This window comes from Anas acuta, chromosome 11 (assembly GCF_963932015.1).
Source record: "Anas acuta chromosome 11, bAnaAcu1.1, whole genome shotgun sequence".
NCBI classification, from domain to species: Eukaryota; Metazoa; Chordata; class Aves; order Anseriformes; family Anatidae; genus Anas; species Anas acuta.
Window position 1 is genome coordinate 15,282,125 of NC_088989.1, and position 22,480 is coordinate 15,304,604.

Sequence of the window (22,480 nt, forward strand, 5' to 3'; positions counted from 1 at the left end):
CAGGACGGGGAGTGCAGGTGATCAGTGGGGCTGTGGGGTATTGCCAGAGCTCAGAGCATCCCCACGATGCCTGGCATGGGCGTGTAGGGCAGCTGGGGGCAGCCCCTGCCCGGCAGGGACAGCAGGGCAGTGCGAGGCAGTCAGGAAAGCCACCGGCCAGCACAGAGGAAAAGCATCCACTTTATTATAGACCCCAAGAAGCACCCGTGGCAGGTCCAGGACAATTTTATACCGGACATTTCCATTTTCAGCAAGGGAAAGAGAAGAGGGGAACAAAACCAACCAACCCTACTCATTGCTCTTTCGTGCTAGAGAACACACATCTGCGTGGCAGAGAGAAGCCGTGGGTGAGAGGGGCACCAGCAGAGAAGGGGAGGGACCTGCGCAGTCCCCCCCCTGGAGATGCCTGCGAAGGACTTGCAATGCACCTAGAGACACATGAACAGCAAACACATTTCGCTGCCCCGGCCCGCACCTACCCCGCGCACCCAAGCGCCGCAGGGGAACCACCAAGCCAGCAGCCCCTGAGCCACTCACACCCCCGTCCCACGAGGGCTACGGTCCCGGGAGGGCTCAGCGACTGGAATCTCGTGGCTGGAGAGGAAGGAGGTGGGAGAGGCAGCCGGCTGGCTCGGGTCCCCCCCCACAAAGGCCTTGGGGGGGGCCCAGGCCTCTGCTTTACTCTTCTCCTCGCTCAGCAGCAATGGGCTCCTTGGTCCACTTGTCTGAGACCTCCTGGCTTTCTGTGTAGGCCGTGACGGGCAGCAGCCCCTGAGCACCCTCCCCATCCCCAGCGCCCTCCAGGTCCAGCTCCTCGAAGGAGGAGCCGCTGGCTCCGGACTCGCTGTAGCTGTGCTCGCTGCGGTTGTCGGCCTCCTCCCGGCCCCGGCCAGCTGGGAAGGGCAGCAGGACCGAGGTGGCCACCGAGGTGTCTCTGCTGTCGGTCGTGGCCTCGATGCTGATGGTGCTGGCCTCGCTCATGGTGTCAGCCCCTGGAACGGAGAGAGAAGGGCGAGGCGTGAATGCTCTGGGGAGCAGAGGACGGGTGGGTGCCACAGCCTCCGAAGCCACCAGGAACTCGGAGTCCCCAGGCCACAGCTTGCGGTCCTGTGGTTTGCCAAAAAGCCACAGGGCCCAGGCAGGCGCACAGCCCGCGATGGGACGGTGGCGGCCGCTTCCTTATGGCCAGACTGGAGCAGCTCCCTGACAGCAAAGCACAAAGCAGCTTGTGACAAGCCCAGCTGTGTGCCAGCCCCACAGGCACCCCCAGATCTGCACCCAGGCAGGCCAACTGGTCCCAAGGGGACAGTGCAGCCCTGCTGCCTGCCCTGGGCACTGCGGTACGTCTCCGTCCTTCTTGCCCTGGGTTCTTCTTGCTGCTGGACGAGCCAGCCTGCCCCGCGTGCCCCAGGGAAGCGGTGGGGTGGAGGTGCTGTGCCCTGGGCACCCAAAGCCTTCGCCTCAGGGGGTGGCCCAGGGTCCTAGGAGCAGGACGGGGGAGCCTGGGGACGGGGAGCAGGCGCCCACGCGCCCCGTTCCACCAGCTCCCCCCGTGTCACCATCTCATTAGCTGGGCCACCAACACAATTAAAGAGTTGACAACGAGACAAGGGTGTCAGATTGAGACCGGCAGCTGAGTGCTGTTGCCAGAGCAACCAGCTGGGAGACAAAGCCGTCCTGTAAAACATTAATCATTGTTAATTATGACATCACGGATTCACGTTGTTAATTATGACAACAGCGGCGAGCGCTGGCCAGCAGCAGCCGCCCATCCCGCCAGCCGCCTGCGCCGCCCCCTGCTTCCCATCTTCACCCTCCTGCCCCTCCGTGGGCAGCAGCACGGCACCAGTGAGGGCACGGGGCCCTGGCCACTCGGCACAGAGGTCACCCAGCCCAGGGCAGGACCTGTCCCCATCATCCCAAGCCACCAGGGTGCCCAGTGCCAGCAGCAGGACAGGAAGCAGTGGGGACATTGCGCGGTGCCACCCCGCAGAGGAGCCACACGGGTTCCTTATGCGGAGAAGCGATCCTTTTGGGTGAAAACTGGGGATAATTGGGGCCTAAAACGTGGAACTCCTGTTTTACATCAGTTACGTGCAATGTTTCCTGGTGATTACTAACAGGAAAAGGGTGAGGGAGAAAGAGGGCTCCGGCTGCACTGAGTCCACCCCACGTCCCTCCTAAAACACCCGTCCTGCACCAAGGGGGGCAGTTTTAGCCGGGGGCTGTTGTGTACAGGCAGCCACCACACCGTGCCAGGAGACGGGCACTGGCTCGGGATGCTGGAGATGGATAAAGGCGACCTGGAGCTGCTGGCACTCTGCTACGAGCCGGCACCGCAGAAGACATCTGCCCTTGCCCCCAGCAGCCTGGTCCCAGCCCCGCTCCGAGGGCTACAATAAATAGCCACGCTTCCCTTTGGCCAGGCATTTTTTTTTCCCCGCTCTGTCACTTCTGATCATGTTGGAGTCGCCTCAGCTGGCACACCCGCCCGTTGCCCCTCCACGCAGGATGGGGACGGCCCCGGCGCGTGGGGCAAGGACAGGAACCCTCACGGGTAGGGAAGGGGCAGGAGACCTCAGGCCACGGTGTCCTCGGGTGGATCCCTGTGGCTGAGCAGGGACAGCATCCCCTGGGGTGTGGGGCGTCGTGCAGGGGAGGCTTCCTCAGCTTGGGGACCAGCACGCATGGGCCAGGCTGGAGGAATTCCTCTCCAGAGCGGGCTCGGGCCAGGCTTGGGGTGGGAAAAGCAGCCCTGAGACCCCAGCCAAGGCCACGTGCTGCAAAACTGCTGCTGCCTGTGCCAGGAGGCCCCTGGCAAGAAGCTGCTCTTGTTTGCCTCCCCGTCCACACACCGTGGCGGGGCCGTGCTGGAGAGCACAACCCCGGCGCTAAAGCCTCAGAAAATAATTAAGTAGAAGACAACTAATCGTGATTGACACTGGCCCCTGGAGAGCCATCAGCTGCCATCAAAAAATGCTTCCCGTCTTTCTGATGACCCTGATGATGGCAAAGAAGGGACAGAGCCACCGCAGAGGCGGCCGCACTGCCCGGCTCCTTCTCCATGTGCATGAACAGTCGCTGCTTTTGCCCCAAGCCAGAGGCAGCCGGCACTCTGCAGGATGAGCCCAAAGGTGAAGAAGGGCGAGGCGTCGGAGATTCACCTTCCCTGACTCCAAGGCCAGGCCGTGCACGTCCAAGAAAACAAACCAAAGCTTTTCTTGCGCGTGCAAGTCGCTCACTGCAGTATGGCACCGGCCAAAAGGTGAGGGCAAGCAGCAGAGCCTGTGCTGCAGGACTGCTCCAGCCCCAGAGGAGCCACGTGGATCCAGCAGCGCTAGGCAGCACCGGGAGGCACCGAAAATCCCCAGATTCTCCCAGCACCCCCAGACCCACGAGCAGGGTTGCTCCAGGCCCACATCTCAGAGGCTAGCCCTGCAGGAACCACACACCTCAAGGAGCTTTTGGGTACATCGGTTCTGTTGAGGGCGTGCGGAGAGGGGGCTGCAAACCCCGAGGGGCACCTGTGGGTTCGGTGCTGCCTAGGGAGCCAGCCAAGGGCTCAGCATGGCGCTGTGCACCGGGATGTGTTGGCACACGTGCAGCTGTGACCCCAGCACACAGCCAGCCCGGCGCAGGGCTGCGGGCAGGTGCCGGGAGGACGTGGCACGTTTGGGGATGTGGCAAAGCTGGGCTGTGGCGCAGAGCAGTCACCGCAGCCACACCGCAGATAAAACGGCGGAGAGCAGGGAGAGTGCCCTGAAAATACCAGGACTCGAAGCGCTGGGAAGCCACTCCAATTAGGCTCTTAATTTCAGTGCTAAATGGACAGAGCTCTCGGAAAGCAATTCCCAGGCTTGCTTTTACGGCGAGCGCGATTAAGAATTTAAGTGATCCAAAACCGAAGACGTGTAAAAAAAATTACCAAACCGCCCCCGAGGTAGCGAGGCGTGCTCCGGTCATGTTTTTTTCATGCCCGTTAGGCACGGGTGGGGGCCCCGCCGAGGGCAGGAGCCCTCCCCGCCCGCCCATCGCACGGCTCCGCATCTCGCAGCCATGTGAGCACGTGGGCCGAGCGCGGCAGCTAGCATTTCGGGTTACTATAGCACTGCTGTTCCGCGCCCACAGCGATTGTGGTCCCTTCCTGGATAAATACACTCAGGCTCCAACAGATCTCTCCAAGCAGATGCTAGCGGGCAACTCCGCCACCAGCTAGAGAAACCTGGTATTTAAGTTCTTCGCAATCCCAACATGTAACAGATGAAGATGAGCTCAAGAAAGATGTATGTGACAGGGAGAAAAACAAGCCCAGCTGCAACCGAAAGCTTCGGCACCCAGCTCTGCTTTCACAACTGCGGACTGGTGCCGGCCCCACGGTTGCACTGAGAGCAGCTCTGACCCCTGCCACGGGTGGGACCACGTGCCCCCCAAGGCACGGCGTGTCCCCCCAGGGTGGGTTAAGCTCTGCCACGCCAGTCCAGGTGATGGAAAGAGGGTTGCCAAGCACTTCAGGTGAGCTGCTGCTGGCCGCAGGAGGACACGAACCACAGTACCTGTGATGTCTGTCTGCGCGTCTTCGGCCTCAGCCGCCACTGCCCTGCTCTTCCTCTCCAGCTCCTTCATCTCGGGCACGTAGAAGTCCCCTTGGCGGGCGAGGGGACACACAAAATAGATGCGGTCTTCCTTGTAGATCTCGAGCCGGGGGTGGGCGCACAGCTTCCTCTCCTGAAAGACAGAGGCAGCCCGGGCATCAGCAATCCTGGTCTCAGTGAGCTCCCGTTGGGCCCGACCTCCACAGAGGGCAGGAGCCAGGGCACAGACCCAGGGGGCAAGCGGATGGGGGGTTTTGGGGTGCTCACAGCTGCCTCGGGCAGACCCTGCCACATCCCACCCCCTGCCACATCCCATCCCCTGCCACATCCCATCCCGCCTCCCAGCACGGTCCTAGAGCTGGCGGAGCGCTTCCCTGCTAATTAATATAATCCAGACCCGTCAGCTCAAGCAGCTCCTTTCAGCAGCGTGAGGGCAGGGGGTGTTGGAGACGAAGCCGTGGCATTTCAGCCTCCCTCCTCCTCTGCCTCACCCTCCCTGCAGCCCAGCCTCCTGCCAGGCTCCGTGCTGCCCCGTGGCAGAGGGCAGGCAGCCTCACGCTGGGCGAGAAGCGAGAGCATCCCTTTCGGATTTGCTCTTTTTTCTCTGCCTTTCCCCTCCTCGGGACACCCAGGACCTTTATTTCGGGCGCCAGGGGCCCGCACGGAGCCCTCATTCACCGTGTCCCCAGGAGGAGGAGGATGCACGGCCGGGGCCAGCAGCGTGGGCTGGCAGCCCACACGCCCCCCAGAGCTCCCACTTGCAGGCAGGTGAAACACAAACCCGCACAGACCAGCACCGGGTTAAATAAAAGCAAGCCAGGCTGTTTTTAGCAGCGGAGCAGGGGCGGCTCATCTCACTCCTGCTTTTTAAGCAACAAGCCAGGCAAGAATCCTCCCTGCCGCTCTGCCCCTTGCTCCACCAACCACGAGCCCAACTTCAGCTTGTGGTGCTATTTTAGGTAGCTGCAACACATACCCGAGACGGATATCTCCAAGATTCGCAGGTTTTTTGGCTGCATCCAGCTGCCCCCCGCCCCCCTCAATGCAGACGGGAACAATTCAAAGGAACTCAGAGCAAAGAGGCTTTCCCTGAATTCGTTTTCCGACAGCCCTAAAACCTCAGGGCAGTGGGCAGGACATCCCAAGCTGACTTCCCAAAGCACAGCCTTTCCCTACAGTTCACCTAGGCTGCTGTCACGGCCCTCCTGACTGTACAGCAAGAGCAGGGATGCCCTTCGAGCACGACCACTGTCCCTGCCATGCACTCGAAGTGCAGAAATCCTGGCACAAAGCTGCTTGTGAGAGGTCCGGGAGAGAGGTGAGGATGCTCCACAGTGCCAGGGCTGCCAGAAACGTCTGCCTGAGGATGGGAGGACGCCGGGCTTGCAGGATGGAGTGAGAAGGAGGGTGCCACGGGGACAGAGCTCCCCAGCTCCTAGGGCCAGGCCCCGGCAGCTACATCACGCTGCGGAGATCTGGGGCCTGCCACCAGCCAGGGGACATCGCCAGCACTCTGCCCCCGCCGCCGTGCGCGGGTGGGGATGAGCTCACTGCTTTCCCAGCTGCCTAATTTATGCCTTTGCAAATCAAGTTGCGATCCAGAGTAGCGTTGCCAGCCCCTGCTGCTGCACTGCTTCCCGGAGCACCCCAGCCCCTCGCAGGGCCACCCTCGACAAAGGTCCCAGAGGAGAAGCAAGGTGGCAAAGGTGAAGGCGTGAGCAGGCAGCGAGTTTGGAAAGGTTCAACTACACGGCAAAACAACCCAGAAGCTCAACAGGCAATAACACACTTCGGAGGCGAGAAGGAAGCCCCTCAGCTGACTGCGGCGAAGCCAACAGATGGAGCAGCAAGGTGGATGTGGAATCTGCGTGGCAGAGCCCTCGAGCCAGAGCAAATCCGTTCTTGCATGGGTGGAGGAGCTCAGCAAGATGCAAACAGCGAGACACTCGCAGCAGCGGGGCGGGCTTCTGGCGAGGACAGCAGGACCGGAGCAAGTAGGGCAGAGCAGGGACCGGCCTCTCCTCAAGGTCACGCAGCGATGTCTGTCAGCTCACCCTTCCCTCCGTGGTTCCCAGGGTCCTGTCCCACCCCGGGCCGTGGTGAGGAGCTGCTCACCAGCCCCTGGGGACAAGGAACCCTCAGGGGAGGACGCCAGGGACAATAAACCCCCAGGCTGGGCACCAGGCTGGTGGGGGAGCTGCAGGGCTCACCTGGGCTGCTCCGGCACCATCCCACTCGCCTCTGCCCCCGCTGGGCCAGGGGCCCTGGGATGTACAGGAACAGCAAAACCGCCTGGAGCTGGGGGGCCCTAAAATCAGCCCCTAAAATTAGACCTCGAGCTCAGCACGCTGAAAGCGAGCCGCCAGCTAGCGCGGCAGGGACGGCGCGCTGTGTGCCACAGCCTCCTCCTCTCCTCACACGCTCCACGCACGGTGTGTCATCCACCACGCGTGGATCTCAGCACCACGGGGACCACCCGGCAGCGCCCCTCAACAGGATTTCTCCGGGGGGACCTCGTCCGTGTCTCAAATCACCCCCAGAAGGGTGCAGGGGCGTTGCAGGCAGGCTCGTGGCAGCGATGCCCAGGGACAGGACGAGTGGCGGGCACAAAGCAGAGCTCAGGAGGCTCTCTCTGAACATCAGCACACGCTGCTGTGCCGTGGGGGGGACGGAGCAGCAGCACAGGTTGCCCCGAGAGGCCGTGAGTCCTTGGGGCCAGCCAGCAGCCTCCTGAATGTGGCCCTGGGCAGCGTGCGCTGGGTGGCCCTGCTGGAGCAGGGGGGCACCGGGTGGCCTCCGGGGGTCCCTTCCAACCTTAAGCACTCTGAGATCCTGTGACGTTGCTCCTTGCTGGGACATCGCAGCCCGGCCCCAGCGTGGGTACAGCTCCGCTTTCCTCTCTCCCCTCCCAAGTTCTTCGGGCTGTGAGGTGTTGCAGAAAGAGGTGACACTGCCACCCAGAAAAGCCACTTCCATCCGCAGGAAGAGCGCTGCCCTCCCGGTTCCGGGACAGGCAGGCAACAAGCAGCCCCCGCGCCTCTCCGCAGCGGTGATGGGAAGAGCATTTGGACCGTGGGAGCTGCGAAATTCCCGGCTCGAGCAATGGGAGAATTTTTCATTTTCACCTCGGCAGAGGCAGCCCGCCATGCAATTTACACCTCGCCCGCCCGGCGCCTCCTGGGGCCCCAACATCGGCGGCTCCTGGCCCGGGGAACCGGGAAGGGGCTGCTGGCAGCGTGGCCAAGCTGCGAGGCACAGAATTGATCCCGTGGGGTTTTGTGGGTCCGGAGCCGGCACGCGGGGCCTCCCAGGGGTGCCGGTCACTGCTGGAAGCTGCCACGGAGCCACGAGCCCTCCTCTGCAGGATGGGTGCAGGGATGGGGAGACAGATCTGCAGACACAGACCTCCTCCTCCTCACAGCTCCTGCGGGAGAAACCCCGCAGCGCAGCCACCTCTCCCTTCTCCCCCACCACTTTCACGTGGGACTTTGGCTGTGCAAATCCACAAAACCTCTCCTCACTTGAGGAACCCGTCCTGGATTCCTCTTCCCGTCACCTTCATCGCCAGCCCTGGGTGAGGGGGGGTGAGAGCACGGGGGGCGAGGACCGCAGCTGGAGGGCTGCCTCTGCTTCAGAGCACGGCTCCCCGGGGACCAGCACTCGCCTCCCAGCCCTCAGAGGATGCTTTTTCAGCATTAATCACGAAGCCGAAGAAGAGGTCGGCGCGATGATCTCTGCCATCACGGATGACTGGAGCAGCGCTAAATGGCTTCGCCCGCTCTGTTGCCTTGGCGAGGCGGCCCGGAGCAGCAGCTGTGGCAATTTATCCGCCTCTTGTCAAGGCAGGGCGCTCCGCTGCCTCGTCAGGAAAGGACTCAGCACCTGAGCTGAGCCCCGGCCAACTCACAGCTGAGAGCCAGGAGGGCTCCCAATTCCCGTGGGTATTCCTGCCGTGGCCTCGACCCCCACGGATTCCTGACTCCGTGTCCTGGGCCGCCACTCCCTCGCGTGTTTGCCCTTCCTTCCACGGCAGGAACAGTCCCAGTCTGCCGTTTCCAACCCTCTTGTTCGTGTCCATATGCTGGCAGGTCCTTCAGGGACTTCACCTTGCTGAACCTGCAGAGGCCCAGACCCTGGCAGTGCTGAGCAGAGCCCGAAGGCTGCTGCCTCCCAGACACACCATGGGGAGCGAAACAAGCCCTTCCCAGCCGCCTCATTTAGAAGGCAAGGGATGCCACCAAAGAAGAAGATGGAGCAACAGCTGTCTCCTTTTTTAGGACCAGTGTTTTAACAGCAAGCCAGGACGAGCTCCTTTCTGGATTTCTATCAGCCTCTGTAAACAAAAGAGAGGGACATTTCCCTGCAAGGCTCCAGGAGAGCTGTGTTCAGAGCCAGGAGTTGCGTCCAAGATCTCGCACCTCTTCCCAAAAAGCTGACAGTCCAGAGAGGCCAGCAGCAAAGAGCTGGTGACCCTGGCAAGCTCCAACACAGCAAGGACTCGTGCTGGAGAGCTTGGCTAACAGCCCCAGAGCTGCCGGCCGTGTTCATGGCTCCCCCCAGGACATCCCCAACGCAAGCAATGCTGCTGGCCGAGAGCAAAAGGCACAGAGACAGGGGAGGCAGGTGCTGGAAGGCCAGGCAGAGGCAGAGTGGAGGAGACACCAAGGGAGGCTGTTTTTCAGCAGCCACGGGCAGCAGGGAGGGAGGGCGGCAGCTGCTCTGGCGGCCCCTGCAGCCTGGCTGCTTCTCCTCTGCCAGCTCAGGCTCAGGGCTTTGACTGCGCAGATCAATCAGATGAAAGGGGAGCGGTGAGGCAAGGACAGAGCCCAGCCTGACTTTGCCCTTCCCAGAGCCTGCTCCCTTCCTGCAGCTCTCCAGCCCTCCTGTGGGCACGATGCAAACCAGCAGGGACACAGCGGGCAGGGCCTGCAGCCCCCCAGGCTCATCGCCCCAGCTGGCCAGCGGAGAAATACCAGAGCAAAACCCGTCTCCACCACTCACCTCTCGCTAAGCCTGCCCTAGCTCCCAGCCCGGCTCTCGTGCCAGCAGACGGATCTCACCCCAAACTGTGAATCTGCGTGGCACGAGCGGCAGAGCAGCTGGCCGGAGCAGATGATGGATGGCCACCTTTCAGCGTGGGGAGAAGCTGCCATCAGCTCCTGGCAGAAAGAAATCCCAGCTGAGTGCACCTGGACAGGGAGAAAGCGGCAAGCGCCCGCCACAGGAGTGAGCCCACAGCTCCTGTGGTGCCTCCCTGCTCAGCACAGCTGGGGGCAGGACCGCTCTCACGTGCTCCCCAACTGCACAAGGACCTCGGTTTGGGTTTCACCTGGAAGCCCATGGCCTGTGCACCACGTCTGGCCTCCCCGTGCTCACCAGGGCACCAAAGAGCCCAGGAAATGCAAACGCTGGATGGGTCAGGGCGCAAAGGCAGGACACTGCCACGGCACACCCCGAGGTGACACCTGTAAGGGGCTTACCTGCAGGAACCACCACGAGGAGGGGGTGATGGTGCAGCCCCAAGCCCAGAGACCACCACCGAGGGCAAGGCAGCAGGACCCAAGGAGCAGGGACCCTGCTGTGGTCTCCTCCCCACCCAGCTACCCCCAGCCTCGAGAGCCACCTGCGCTTCAGCTCCCTGCAAAGGCACGGCGCCGGCTTCCTCCTCGCGTTTTCTACCAAAGCAGAATCCAAAAAGCACAGGTTAGTCAGAGCGCAGCCGTCCCTTTTCCGGCCATAAAAACGCCGCTGCTTTCAAGCCTGTTATCTCGCGGCTCGGCAGGTTTCAAAGCGGGAGCTTCACAGCCACGGAAAGTGGGCCAGGCTGCCTCGCTGGGAAGGAGCAGGGTTTCTAAGAAGCGGTTTCACGTTTGTTCGGGTTCATTTCACTGCTTCTCGAGGCCAGCACATCTGGCAAAGCCTGGCTCAGAGGGGTTCGGAGAAGAACCAGCCCAGGAAAGACTCATTAGGCCTCCGCTAAAATAATTGTGGCGAGGCAGACCGCTCTCACCTCTGAATTAATTGATGAGCTGGCAAGGTAAGGCCCAAAGGTTTGGGACTGTGCTGCTGCCCCAGAGAGCTGGAGCCACCTCAAACGCCTGACAAGGAAATCTTCTGAGCTGACTGCATCCTCTGGGATGCTCTATAAATACATTCAGGGGAGAACATGCATACGGATAGAGTCGATAAAGAGATCTGACAGAAAAGCACTGTAGTATTTTACTTTCCCTCTTTGCCCAAGGCAAGCCATTTCTGCTCGCTCTCTCCCTCGGACAGCCATGTGAGACATCCCCGGCTTTCTCCGTGATCATTAATCCTTGCAGCAAAGGCGATGGGGGAGCAGATCTCTGTGCCTGAGCAGACACATCTCTGTGACAGCTCTGCAAGGCCGGGTAAGCCTTTAAAGGCTGCAGCTCTGAGGTTTGCCAAGCTGCTGGGAGAGCAAGGCAACTTCTGCTGCCTTCTGGGGAGACGCTGGGGGATGAAAATGCCCACCCAGAGCAGCACCAGCAGCACCAGGGCAGGCTTCAGGCTGTAGGGCAGCGGTGACATCCACGTGCTTTGAGTGCACGGTAGGGCAGGCCCCTGTAGGTTGTTCTCCTTCCAGGAGCTGCCTTCTTCCTCCCTGGCCACGGTGTCTCCACGGTTGGAGACCGGTTCCTTCCCAGCCAGGAGCAGCCTGGCACCTCCCAGGAAAGGGAATTTCATGCTGGCAAGGCCACAAGAGCACCAAGCCCTCAGCATCCTCATCCCAACGCTGCGGCGCCAGCCCCAGGGGTGGCGGCTGCTCTCCCACAGCACAGGACGAGGCAGGACGGGGATGACCCCGGTTGCTGGCAGCACGTGCCCCACACAAGCTGCTTCCCCAGCCGGGATGTGAATGAAGGTGTGTCTAGGGTCGATGCTTGCTCTGAGTCAGGAAAAAAAAAATGGTGATTTCACACGAGACAAACCGCAGCGGCAGGGACTTTGAAACTGGCCAGAAAACCTCTTTCCTGCTCAAAGCAGCGATGCCACCAGAGCTGTGGTTTTACACCTGCCCCCAGGTAGCAGGAGCGAAGCAGAGGACTCGAGCAGACACCGGCGAGGTGGAGGTGCCTGCACAAGGCCTGCCCCAGCCTCTGAGGACTGCATCCAGCGCGCGGCCACGGGTCAGCCACCCGCCTGTCAGGACGAGAGGCAAAGTGCCAGCAGCTGAATGGTGGCCTGGGGCTGCCAAATTTCTCCCAGACGAGTGGGAAAGTTGGGAAGCCCGCTGTGAGTGGCAGGAGACGTGACGCAGAGCCCCAGCTTCCCATATGTTCCATTAGGCACGCAGGAGGAGCGCGGCGCTCTGCGGAAACAGGTTAAATGCAGAACCTCTCCGCGTGCAGAGCTGGCCCCGAGATGGGTCGAGAGGCGCCCAGGGCTCTCCACCTGAGCTGACACAGCGCAGCCCCTCACTTCTCCACCCGCAGAAAGCCCAGAGCCAGGTCCTCGGGCTGTCCTGGGGTGGGCAGCACGGCTCAGGCGTGGGAGGCTGCAGCACAGAGCTCTCGGATGCCAGGGGAGGACACGGAGGGTAAGGATTAGGGAGCTGCCCCCCGTGTGTGCCACTCCTCGGGCTTCCTTCTCCCCGCTGCCCACCTCAGCGCCGCTCGTGCTCGCAGGATGAAAACTTCCCGGGGAGGCTGTGTTGCTAAAAATATTGAGTAAATGGGAGCTGCTGCGAGCGCGTGAAGCGATGTGATGTGACACGCAGCTGGGGGGTGCCAGCTAGCAGCGAGCGGCCACGAGAAGCCAGCTGTCAGCAGGCGAGGAAACGGGCACCGGGACCCGCGGGCAGGGCAGGGGGGGCCCACGCAGGGCTGGGGGCTGCAGCAGCGCCGTGCCCGGCCCCGGCTGCCAGCAGCACACGGGAGAAAAACCCCAGGATGAGCTACGCCCACACAAGGCACCCCCGGTGCCTGCCGCTGAGAGCGGGACGGGGGGATGAGGATGGGTGGAAAGATCTGCAGACCCTGTCCTTAAAATTGTCTTCCCCTAAAATAAGCCCAAATCTCATCCGCTTACATCGCAGCCTTCGCTGTGACAGCAGCATCTCAGGTGGGTTTTATTTCCAAGAGGGAAACGTGGGCAGGGTGCAGGAGAAGAGGGTCCTGGCTCTTGCCCACCTTTGCCACCAGCGGGGTGAAGAGCTGGCTGTAAGGACACAGCTCACCTCCGATTCTCCACCCAGGGCTGGATCACGGGGACGAGGTCAAAGCACAGAATTAAAAAAAATAAAGAAAGAAAGAAACCGCTCTCACGCGAAGCCAGGCCGGGTTGCAAGCAATGTGAGAGAGCTCCCAGGTGCAAGGAGGGAGGCGGTCAGCTGAAGAGTCCTGCCGGGCCCAGGGGATGAGACAGAGGGGGCTGCGAGTCTCAGCTTGCTGGTGGTAAGTTCTGGATAAAGATATCCCGCTCCTCATCCTCCCTGGAGAGATAGATCTGCAACTCCGAGCGGTCTCAGCTCAGCAAAGGGTTTCGCCTGCAGCTTGGGGCTGCCCAAGCTCAAAGGAGGCCAAAGGAGCTGCCAGAGGCAGGGGATGTGCCAGGCACGGAGCAGCATCCTACAGCAACGAGACTGTGGCTGAAACGAAGCATCCGCTTCTGCTAGGGGCATGTCGGTGAGGTTCCCAAGCTGGGAACACGTCAAAAAAGGGACTTGGGAATTATGAAGAGGTTGGACAATGTGTCAGCGAGGGACTTTACAAGCTCTCCGTAGTCACTTTATCAAAGTGGAAGGCAAGAAGTGACTGCATCCTGAACAAGGATGTCCTGAGGGCTGCAAGCCCCAGAGGACACCCGGGGATGCGACTCCCTGCCTCTCCGGCTGCCTGTGGGGCTCCAGGGATGGGCGATGCCAGCCTGCCCGCTGCGTGGGGCTCACCGGAGCGGCGCACGTGCCCGCAGCCTGCCGCAGAGAGCTAATTAAACCCGAGCCAGAATAAACGCTGCTGGAAATGGCAGGATGTCACGGCTTAATGAGCAGCTCTCGGAGCCACTGAGGACGGTCACCCCGGGGAACAGCTCCGCAGGGGCTCCCTGGAGCTGTCCCCAAGCTGCCGGGGGTACCTGGGAGCAGCCGCTGCCACCTCCCCAAAATCAGGGCAGGGAGCCCAGCGTGTTGGCACCCCGAGGCTGGCACGGGGCACGTGCAGGCAGCCAGGCTGGGCCAGCTGGAGGCTGCTGGAAAGCAGGGGGGAGGCAGCGAGGTGGCGAAGCCAAGCAGGGAGCCAGGCGGTGCAGGAACACCGCCCCGCACAGCGCCGCGCAGCCCTGCTGGCAGCAGGGAGAGGCTTTGGCAGGAGCTGTTTGGAAAACAGCACTCAGGAGGGACGCTAAACAAGCCCAGCCTATCCCTTAAATAACCTGCACTTGCAAAACAAGCCAGCGAGGTCTCTGGGGCTTCTCCGAACGCAGCTCCTGGCAGCGAGGTGCTGCCAGCCAGCCCCCCGGGCAGCAACACCGCTCACTTGCCCTCTCCTGAGATCACCAGGCAAAAATAAACCCAGCACCTTTACCCCGGCACAGCACCACGAATCCCTTTCCAGCCCCTTGCCCCTTTCTCTGCCACCCCAGAGCCCTCTTTGCACCCTTCCCCTGCTGCTCCACACCTCCTCCCTCCGCCCCAACGCCTGCTGACTCCCCTTGAGCCAGCCCCATCACCCTGTCCCCCTTCACACCCTCTTCCTGGGAGAGGGATGTGACTGTCAGGGATGGGGGAAGCCCGCGCCCCCTGCCTGACCCCCATCTCTCAGCACCAGCAGCAAGCAGGCGCAGCACCAAATAAATAAATAAATAAACAAATAAATGAGGCAGCTCCGTCTCGTCTGGGGTTGCTCGAGGGAAGCGGGCAGCCGGGGGTGGGATGGAGGATGCTATTTGGAGCAGCCGTCTCCATGGCAACCCCCATTCCCACCACAAATTGGGCACAGGTCGCCCGTTTCCATCAAAGTTCCCCCCCCCTTTTTCGCCTTCCCTGTCCCTAGACGGGGAGGTGCGGGAGCAGGGTTTTACAGGAGACACAGGTCCTGGCCAGCGCGGCACAACACCAGTGCCACAGCGCCGGGTTCTGGGTTCCTCTGGGCGCACCCCAAAACTCGCCAGGGCTGACCAAAGCTCTGCTCCCTGCACGGCTGAACAGCTCCTGCAAACCCAGCAGGGTCAGTGACAGGTAGGTTCACCCAAGAGCACTTTGCCTGCCCCGTACAAAGGGAAAGACAGAGCTCAGGAGGCATCCCCTCCTTTTTGAGCACCGCTCCGGATGCTGCGTAGGATTCCAAGGGATTATTTTATTCCAAAAGCGGGCGTCCTCCTTAGAAGCTGCCAGGTGCTCCCAGAAGGACCCTTTTTGGCCATAACAACCCCACCTCCAGCGGCACGTACCTTCGGGGCAGGGCCAGCTGCACCCACGGCTGGGGTTTGGGCACATCCTGGGCAGCCCCCGGCCCGCTGCAGCCCGGGGGCTGGCACCCAGGCAGCGCGCCCGCAGCACGGCGCAGGCTGGGAGATTCGCACGGCTCCCCCACAGGGCTGGGAGTTTCGCCAGGAAAAGCAAGTTTATAAATAGTGCGCTTCCACACGAACGAACGAAAGCGGCGCAACTCGGCAGGCAGAGAAGCCACGAGCTCAACACTGTCCCCTCCCCAGCACCCTGCCCCGCGAGCAAGCCAGCAGAGGAGAATCTGCTTCTAAACACAAGGGGAGAGCAGACAAGGAGTGACCAGGAGGCCACCCCGCTGGGGGACAACCTGCCAGGTGGCACAAGGAGATCTTAACGGCATCGCCCAAGGGAAGGCCAGCAGGAGATGATGGTTCACAGCAGCCCCATCAGCTGCTGGCAGGATGCTGGCAGCTTCTGGGTGTCCCCCGCATGCCGCTTACCTTGATGTAGGTGTCGAGGGCGGGGTGGACGCGGTTGACGGCGAGATGGATGGACAGCGGCGTGGTGAACGGGAAGCTCGCCATGACCACGTGGCTGGGAGTGGGGAAGGAGAAGATCTTGAAGCCGTACTTCTGGAACTGCCGGATCTGCTCCTCCGTCGGCTTCGCGTCTCCCTCGCTCAGGATTCGGCCGATGGCAAAGCGACACTTCTCCGGGGAGACCTGGCCAAGGGGGAGAGAGCAGCTGAACGCCAGCCGAGCCTCCCAGCAAGCAGGTGCCCACTCCCAACCATGACCAAAGCTGTTCCACGCAGAAAAAATCTCTCCTGACCGCCCCCACGGTGTCCCCTCAGTGCAGTGCCCTGCTTCAGGGGCAGGGAAACCACAGCTCAGGTGCACGTTTGGCTGTGGCACGCTGCAGGAACATGCTGGGAACAGGAGAGCCTGGCAATTGCCTCCTGAAGCTCTCCAGCCTGCTGGGTGGACAGAAGGCAGGGTGACCAGCAACCAGGAGCGGCTGACACCTGGCTGCCTTCGGCCAGGGAGAGCTGGAGGACTTAAGCCTCCAAACTCACGCTGTGTAAGATGGCAGAACTCACCGGGAGCCACCAGGATGCCTGAAAGCAGCAGCAAGACAGACAGACAGGCTGGGGAACCTGCCTGTGAGGCTCTCGCAGGGAGACAGAGGCAGAGGGAGGGTAACAGCGAGGGCAGAGCGTCACCACAGCCCCGCTCTGGCCCCACAAGGGTCTCAGTTCCCAGAAGAGGCTCCCCAGTCGTGCCTCCAACTCCACCTGTGCCGAAGCTCCGGAGAGGAAACGTGAGCAGAGGCAAAGATGAAGGAAGAGAGCAGGAGCAGCAGCATCCGTCTGCGGGCGAGACGGCTCGCTCTTGCCCTCGTGTGCTGCAAGAGAGAGCTGCAGACGGGCTCTGCTGAGCGCCGCGGTGCTGGGGCAGGAGAGGGCGTGATTTGTCCCAAAGAGAGCGGAAGCCCAGAGAAAAGGATCCCCAGGGGAAGACCCAGCTGAATCGAGGAGAGTCAGCCCCACAAAACAGCCACTTTTGCTCTGCTGAGCTGGACAGGAGGTGAGGCCAGGGGTGGCATCCATAAGGAGACAGGAACGTGGTCAACAGCAAACGTTCGGCTGCCTCACCCTGCAGACACTGAACGGTGGGAGCAAAGCCCCTCCTGCACCAGGAGCATTTCAGCCTTGGCCATCAGGTGTTTGGGCAGGCAGGACATCAAGCCCCAGCAGGCGAGAGGCCTCAGCACGCACCCCGAGCTTCAGAAGTGCGTGGCTGGAGCGGAGCAGCCGCCTGCCCGCCCGCCCGCCACATCCAGGCCCTGCTGAGGAGCTATTTTTGTCCCTGCCAGAGGTGGGAGAAGCCCTTTGGGCTGCTAAATATTGAATAAAAAAAGAAAAAAAAAGGGATATTAATATTAATCTCGTCCATTAAGACGCATCAAACTGTGCTGGCAGGGGTTCTGCAGCACTCCAAGCCACCACATGGACACCCAGGGGGGCACAGCCAGGGATGCTGTGGGACACACGGGGCACCTCTGCTGCCTCCTGCCCTCGGGTCTGCTTTTGGGGTCAGGACACCACCTGCAAGGCCAGGAGAGTGCTGCTGCCCTCCAGGGGGACCTGGGCAGGCTGGAGGAGCAACCCCAGGCCCTGGCACGTGCTGGGGAGCAGCCAGCTGGGAGGAGACCCAGCAGGAAAGGACCTGGGGGGGCTGGTGGACACCAATGTGAGCATGAGCCAGGCTTGTGTCCTGATGACAAAGGTGGCCAGCGGTGTCCTGGGCTGCGTTAGGAGCGTTGCCAGCTCATGAAGGTGATCCTGCCCCTCTGCTCAGCGCTGATGAGGCCACACCTGGAGAGCTGGGTCCACTTCTGGGCTCCCCAGGGTGAGAGAACCACAAACAGACTGGAGAGAGCCCAAGGAAGGGCCACAAAGATGCTGAAGGCACCGGAGCATCTCTCCTGGGAGGAGACACCATCAGCAGGGCAGGAACAGATACATCTACACCAAGTCCCTGGGGTGGGACGGTGCCAAGCACAGCTCTGCTCCCTTCCAACAGCTGCAGCTGCTCCACCTGCCAAGACAAGGCCCCTCCAAGCTACGTTTTCATGGACAAGCATCTAAGCAGGTCCAACCTTTGGGAGCAAGAAAGCAGAGGCGGGCACTACCCAGCCCAGGAGGGCTCCTAAAGCAGAGCCAGGCACTCCAATACCCCATGGCACAGCAGCACGGAGCCAGAGCTCTTGGCGCAGCCGCTGTGCCCCCTCCAAGCCCCAGCGCAGGCGCCCAAACACATGTGCAGGGCCACAGGCCCCTCCTGGCACTCCTCCCTTGCAGCATTCTCCCAAGGTCACACCAGCTACTGCAGAATTACTGGAGAGCTGGGCAGGTGCCTGCATGCTGCTATCTGGAGGCCCCGGTGCCACCCAGAGCTGGCAGCCACGTCGCTCGTCCCCCAGTAAGTTATGACGCTGCTGTTGCTCTCTGTGTCTCCAGAGCACTGAGCTCTGGCCAGTAGCACACGTTTGCTGCTCGCCTCCCCACCTGAAGCAGGCTGTGGAGCCCCTGTTTCATCAGCCAGGAGCCCTCAGCACTCGCCTGAGGGTTTCGGTAACAACTGTCAAGGGATGAAACGACTACGGGGAGCTTGGAAACACCAGGGAATGGCAGAAACAGGAGGAGGAGCATGGATGGGGACACAGCAAGCTGAAGACACCAGCTGCCTGGAGCCATAGAGCAGAAGGAGCCTTGGCTGTACTGCCTGCTGGCAGGTCCATCAGGGAACACATCGCCATGGGACCACGGGCACTGGGCTCTGCCCCGCAACCAAAGCAGGGGCACAACTTGCTCAGCAGGAGCCACCAGAGCTTTGCTTTGCCCATTCCTTCCAGCGAGGGGTATCCAAGACACCACCCACCTTCAGATGCGTTTATGCCCAGATCGCCCCTCGCAGACCTGGAGATCTCACGAGCCCCAGCGCTCACCGAAGGAGGGTGAGCTGCAAGTGCCCGAGGCAGCGCCAGGGAGGTGCCCGAGATGCAGACCCGTGCAGGCAGAAGCTTACCGTGTGTGGATTGTCGTAGTAGACACCGATGGAGCAGAGCTTCGACGAGATGCTGCAGCCGTCTGTGAAGAGCTGCCCCGATTCGCCATAGGGACCCACTCTGAACTTGTAGGCCAGCGTGATGCTGCCGATGGGCGGCGAGCCAGCGCTCACCACCACCTCTGTGAAGAGCCCCGAGTAGACAGCAAAGCCGAAGACGGTCAGCAGCAGCAGCACGACCAGCACCGCGATCAGCCCGAGGAGCACCCAGTCGGACATGATGGACACCTGGTGCTTCATAGGTCCTGCACGACAGCGGCGAGAAGAGAGGGAAGAGCGCGGGAGTTAAGCTTGCGCTTGGACAAAGCATTCAGCAGAAAGATCCCCGGTCGTGCTCACCTGCTCCAGCTTGGTCACCAGACACCAATTATATTGCCTTGGTGCCTCCTGGGATTTCTGTGTTTATAGGGGTGGGGACAGAGAGGCGCCGGCCCCATTGCCCAGGAACCAGTGAAGCTGCTCGCCTCCAGCCTCGCACCGCACCCAAGGGAGATCGCAAGCAATCTAGCGAGCCCCTGTCACTGCACAGACCACAAGCAGATGTACAACACTATGCTAAAGATTACGGGTCCTTAATCAAGTAATTTATTGCTTACACACACCAGACCCTACATCATGGCCAAGGCAGCCCCACTGACAAAAAACCTCGAGCCCAGGCCCTCGAGGGGCTGAGCAAGGAGCTGCTTCAGAGCTCAGCCCCGTGTGTGGGGATCCAGGTGCACAGGGAGGCTCAGGAGGAGAACAACACCCAGCTAGAGAAGCATCCCCAACTCCTGGGACGGCTTTTTTCCACCTAGAAGTTTTTAACACCCCAGCCAAGGCTTCCCATTTTGTTTGGCATCTTTCTTCCCCCGCGCTTGCCTGCGTGGCACAGCAGCCGGGGGAGCAGCTCCCCAAAGGTCCTGCCCGCAGCACAACTGGGAGCTGCGATGGGGCCCAGCAGGCAGGAGCTGTTTGGAGCTGTTTGGAGCTGTTTGTGCTTCGCTCTCCCCTGAAACCCAGCGCTGGTGACAGGGTCCTGGGGGACTGCTATGGGGAGCTAGGCTCCAAACCCAGACCGCAAACAAACGCTTCACCTTGAGCTCTGCCCGATAAACACGCTCAGTCCCAAACAAGCTTTTCACCTCGGTGACGGCGGGCTGGGCTTTACCAGGCACCAAAAGCCACATCCCGGTTAGGGGCACGCGTGGCCCCGGGTGTGTGTGTGGGGGGGGGAAACGGGGCTGGAGCCCCGACCCCGCTCACCTGGGCTGCGGGGCACTGAGCCCGGCGGCAGCGCGCGGCCTCGTCCCCCCGCGTCTGCAAAACAGGAAAATATAAAAATCATCAATGTCAGCACTTCCTCCGGGCTCGGCAGAGCCCCAGCCACCAGCTCTGCCGGCACAAAGTCCCCTCACAGCGGGGCCACGGCGCTGCGGGCCCGGCCACGGGGAGAGGAGCCCCGGGGGCCGGGGGGGGGGGGGGGGGCAGGAGCCGGGCACGGGGCAGCTCCGAGGGGGCAGGGCCCGGTCCCACCATGGCTCCGGCTTCACGGGGACCCCCCCAAGGCCGCCACCAGCCCGGAGGGACCGGAGCCGGCTCGGCTCAGCCCGGCTGGGCCCAGCCCGCAGCCACCGGCCCGGCCTCCCGGAACCGGCCCCGCACCGGGAAGCGCCGCAGCCGGAGCTCGCCGCCGGCCCCGGGCGGCCCCCGGGTGGCACCGCCACCGCTGTCCCCGTGTCCCCCCCTTCCTCCACCCCCGGGCACCCACCTCGGCCGGGCGAGCTCCCCGCTGCGGCCCGCCCCGCCCCGAACCCGGGAGGGGCTTCCGGCAAGCGGCAGGGGCTGGGCGAGGCGCTGAGGGGCCGGGAGCCCGGGGATGGCGCTGAGGGACGGGGGGACGGGGGCTGAGGGCAAGAGCGGTGCCCAAAGGGGTCCCCAAGGTAGTGGCGCCGAGCTGCAGGTTCAAGGGGGGCTGAGGCAGCGCTCGCAGCTCTCGGGGTGAGGGTTGGAGGTCCTGTGGGGAGCTCTCTGGTGGTCCTGTATGGAGCTCTTGTGGTGGTCCTGGTGGTCCCATGTGGGGCCAGGAGCTGGACACCGTAGCCCAGCGACTCCCTCCCAGCGCAGGATGTTCTGTGAGCCTGGGGGTCATCATCGTGTGGAGGGGCCCTGGCTCCAGCCCAGCAGCGATGCCCCGCATGTGCCCCAAATCACAGAATCAGAATTTCTAGGTTGGGAGAGACCTCAAGATCATCGAGTCCAACCTCTGACCTAACGCTAACAGTCCCCACTAAACCATATCCCTAAGCTCTACATCTAAACGTCTTTTGAAGACTTCCAGGGATGGTGACTCCACCACCTCCCTGGGCAGCCTGTTCCAATGCCTCACAACCCTTTCGGTAAAGAAGTTCTTCCTAACATCTAACCTAAAACTCCCCTGGTGCAACTTAAGCCCATTCCCCCTCGTCCTGTCACCAGGCACATGGGAGAACAGGCCAACCCCCACCTCGCTACAGCCTCCTTTAAGGTAACTGTAGAGAGCGATAAGGTCGCCCCTGAGCCACACAGGGCTCCACACAGCCTCAACACCACCCTCACAACCCCTGGAGGACTCCTGCCCCAGCTGTGGCCCAAATCCTGGCTTTCCCTCCCTGGATCCCCGTCCCCTGCTCCCACCCTCCCATCTATATCCCATCAGGGTCACGGAACCGTTTAGGCTGGAAAAGGCCTTCAGGATCATCAGTGTGGATGGATCGAGTTCAAGCATAGCTGAGCATCCATCCTGCCCCTCCGTTGTGTCTTTTTCTGGTAGGGGAAGGTGAGCTGGGCCTGCTGGAGTGCACATGGGACACAATGGAAGCAAATGTACATGGAAAGGATGCTTACTGCCTTGGGAACGTGGTGACAAACAGCTCGAACAGCACGGAAAAACCCACCCTGGAGGGGCAGGCAAGAGGTCAGGACAAGTTGCAGCTCCAGGGAATTTCCAAACCAGCAGGACTCCATCCAAACTCCTTCCTAGCCTCCTGCAACACAGCAGCTCCACACCAGCACTGATAAGCAGAGACCAGCACTTGGTCCCTTCGGACAAGGAGGGCAGCGCAGACGCATGGAAAGCACCCACCCAGCAGGGGGAGGCTGCCTGCAGAGGCTGAACCCAGGGCTCTTTCTGAGCCCCAAAGCAATGTTCCTCAGAGCAACCCAGGGACGCGGTGTCACTGTCCCTAACACGACCTGGCTGCCCCCAAACTTCCAGGATTTGCAACCAAACCACAGCGGCGTTCAGATCCCCATGAACCTGAACAGGGTAGGATCCCCTCACCAAAGCAAGGCCTGTGCAGCATCCTGAGCAGCAGAAACTTTCAGCAGCAAGACCAGGAGGAATCGTCTGTTCAGAGACCAGTCCTTTTTGGTCCGATGCACGGCACCCTAAGATTTCTCAATCAATTTCCCATTTGATAACTTTTACGTAACCAGGCTCATTGCTCCTGAAAATAGCTTTTCCAAATCCTTCAGTCAGATGGGGGTCAGTAGGATGTTCCCAACACACTTTTATTTCAAACCAATGCATTGGTTTGAAAATAAACCTTTTCTTCCATTTATACTTCATTCTCCGGTGAGTGTAATTATTTAAAATACTTGAAGGGGAAACACCTCATTGTGGCTTTCATTTTGCTGGGATAAATAAAAGAAAAAAAAAAGTGTTCATATGAATCAGTCCCCATTCCCTTTCTCTACACCTACTCCATTTTGACTAAGTATTTTGGAGTGGGAATGCCTAGAATTAGACAGATTATTCCATGGGTTTTGCTAGGCCCTTGGTCTTAATCCTGACTTCTGTCACGGGGAATTTCCATGGATGCTAAAAGCCA

The 22,480-nt window shown here is 61.3% G+C and overlaps 1 protein-coding gene across 4 annotated transcripts; it reads right to left on the reverse strand.

The window, feature by feature from the left end:
- Positions 1-162: 162 nt before the first annotated feature.
- TEX264 (testis expressed 264, ER-phagy receptor) lies at positions 163-20,483 on the reverse strand. Of its 4 annotated transcripts, none has more exons than XM_068695002.1 (6): positions 20,380-20,483; positions 19,875-19,928; positions 18,591-18,874; positions 15,501-15,722; positions 4,554-4,725; positions 163-992 (listed from the first exon to the last, which is right to left on the reverse strand). In XM_068695002.1, exons 3-6 carry the CDS (start codon positions 18,867-18,869, stop codon positions 679-681), a joined length of 987 nt encoding a protein of 328 aa, XP_068551103.1. In that variant the 5' UTR covers positions 18,870-18,874; positions 19,875-19,928; positions 20,380-20,483; the 3' UTR covers positions 163-678. The 4 variants fall into 4 exon arrangements, with proteins under 4 accessions (XP_068551103.1, XP_068551104.1, XP_068551107.1 ...); XM_068695003.1 differs by lacking the exon at positions 20,380-20,483 and adding an exon at positions 20,274-20,297; XM_068695006.1 differs by lacking the exon at positions 20,380-20,483 and having other exon boundaries at positions 19,754-19,916.
- Between the last annotated feature and the right edge of the window lie 1,997 nt (positions 20,484-22,480).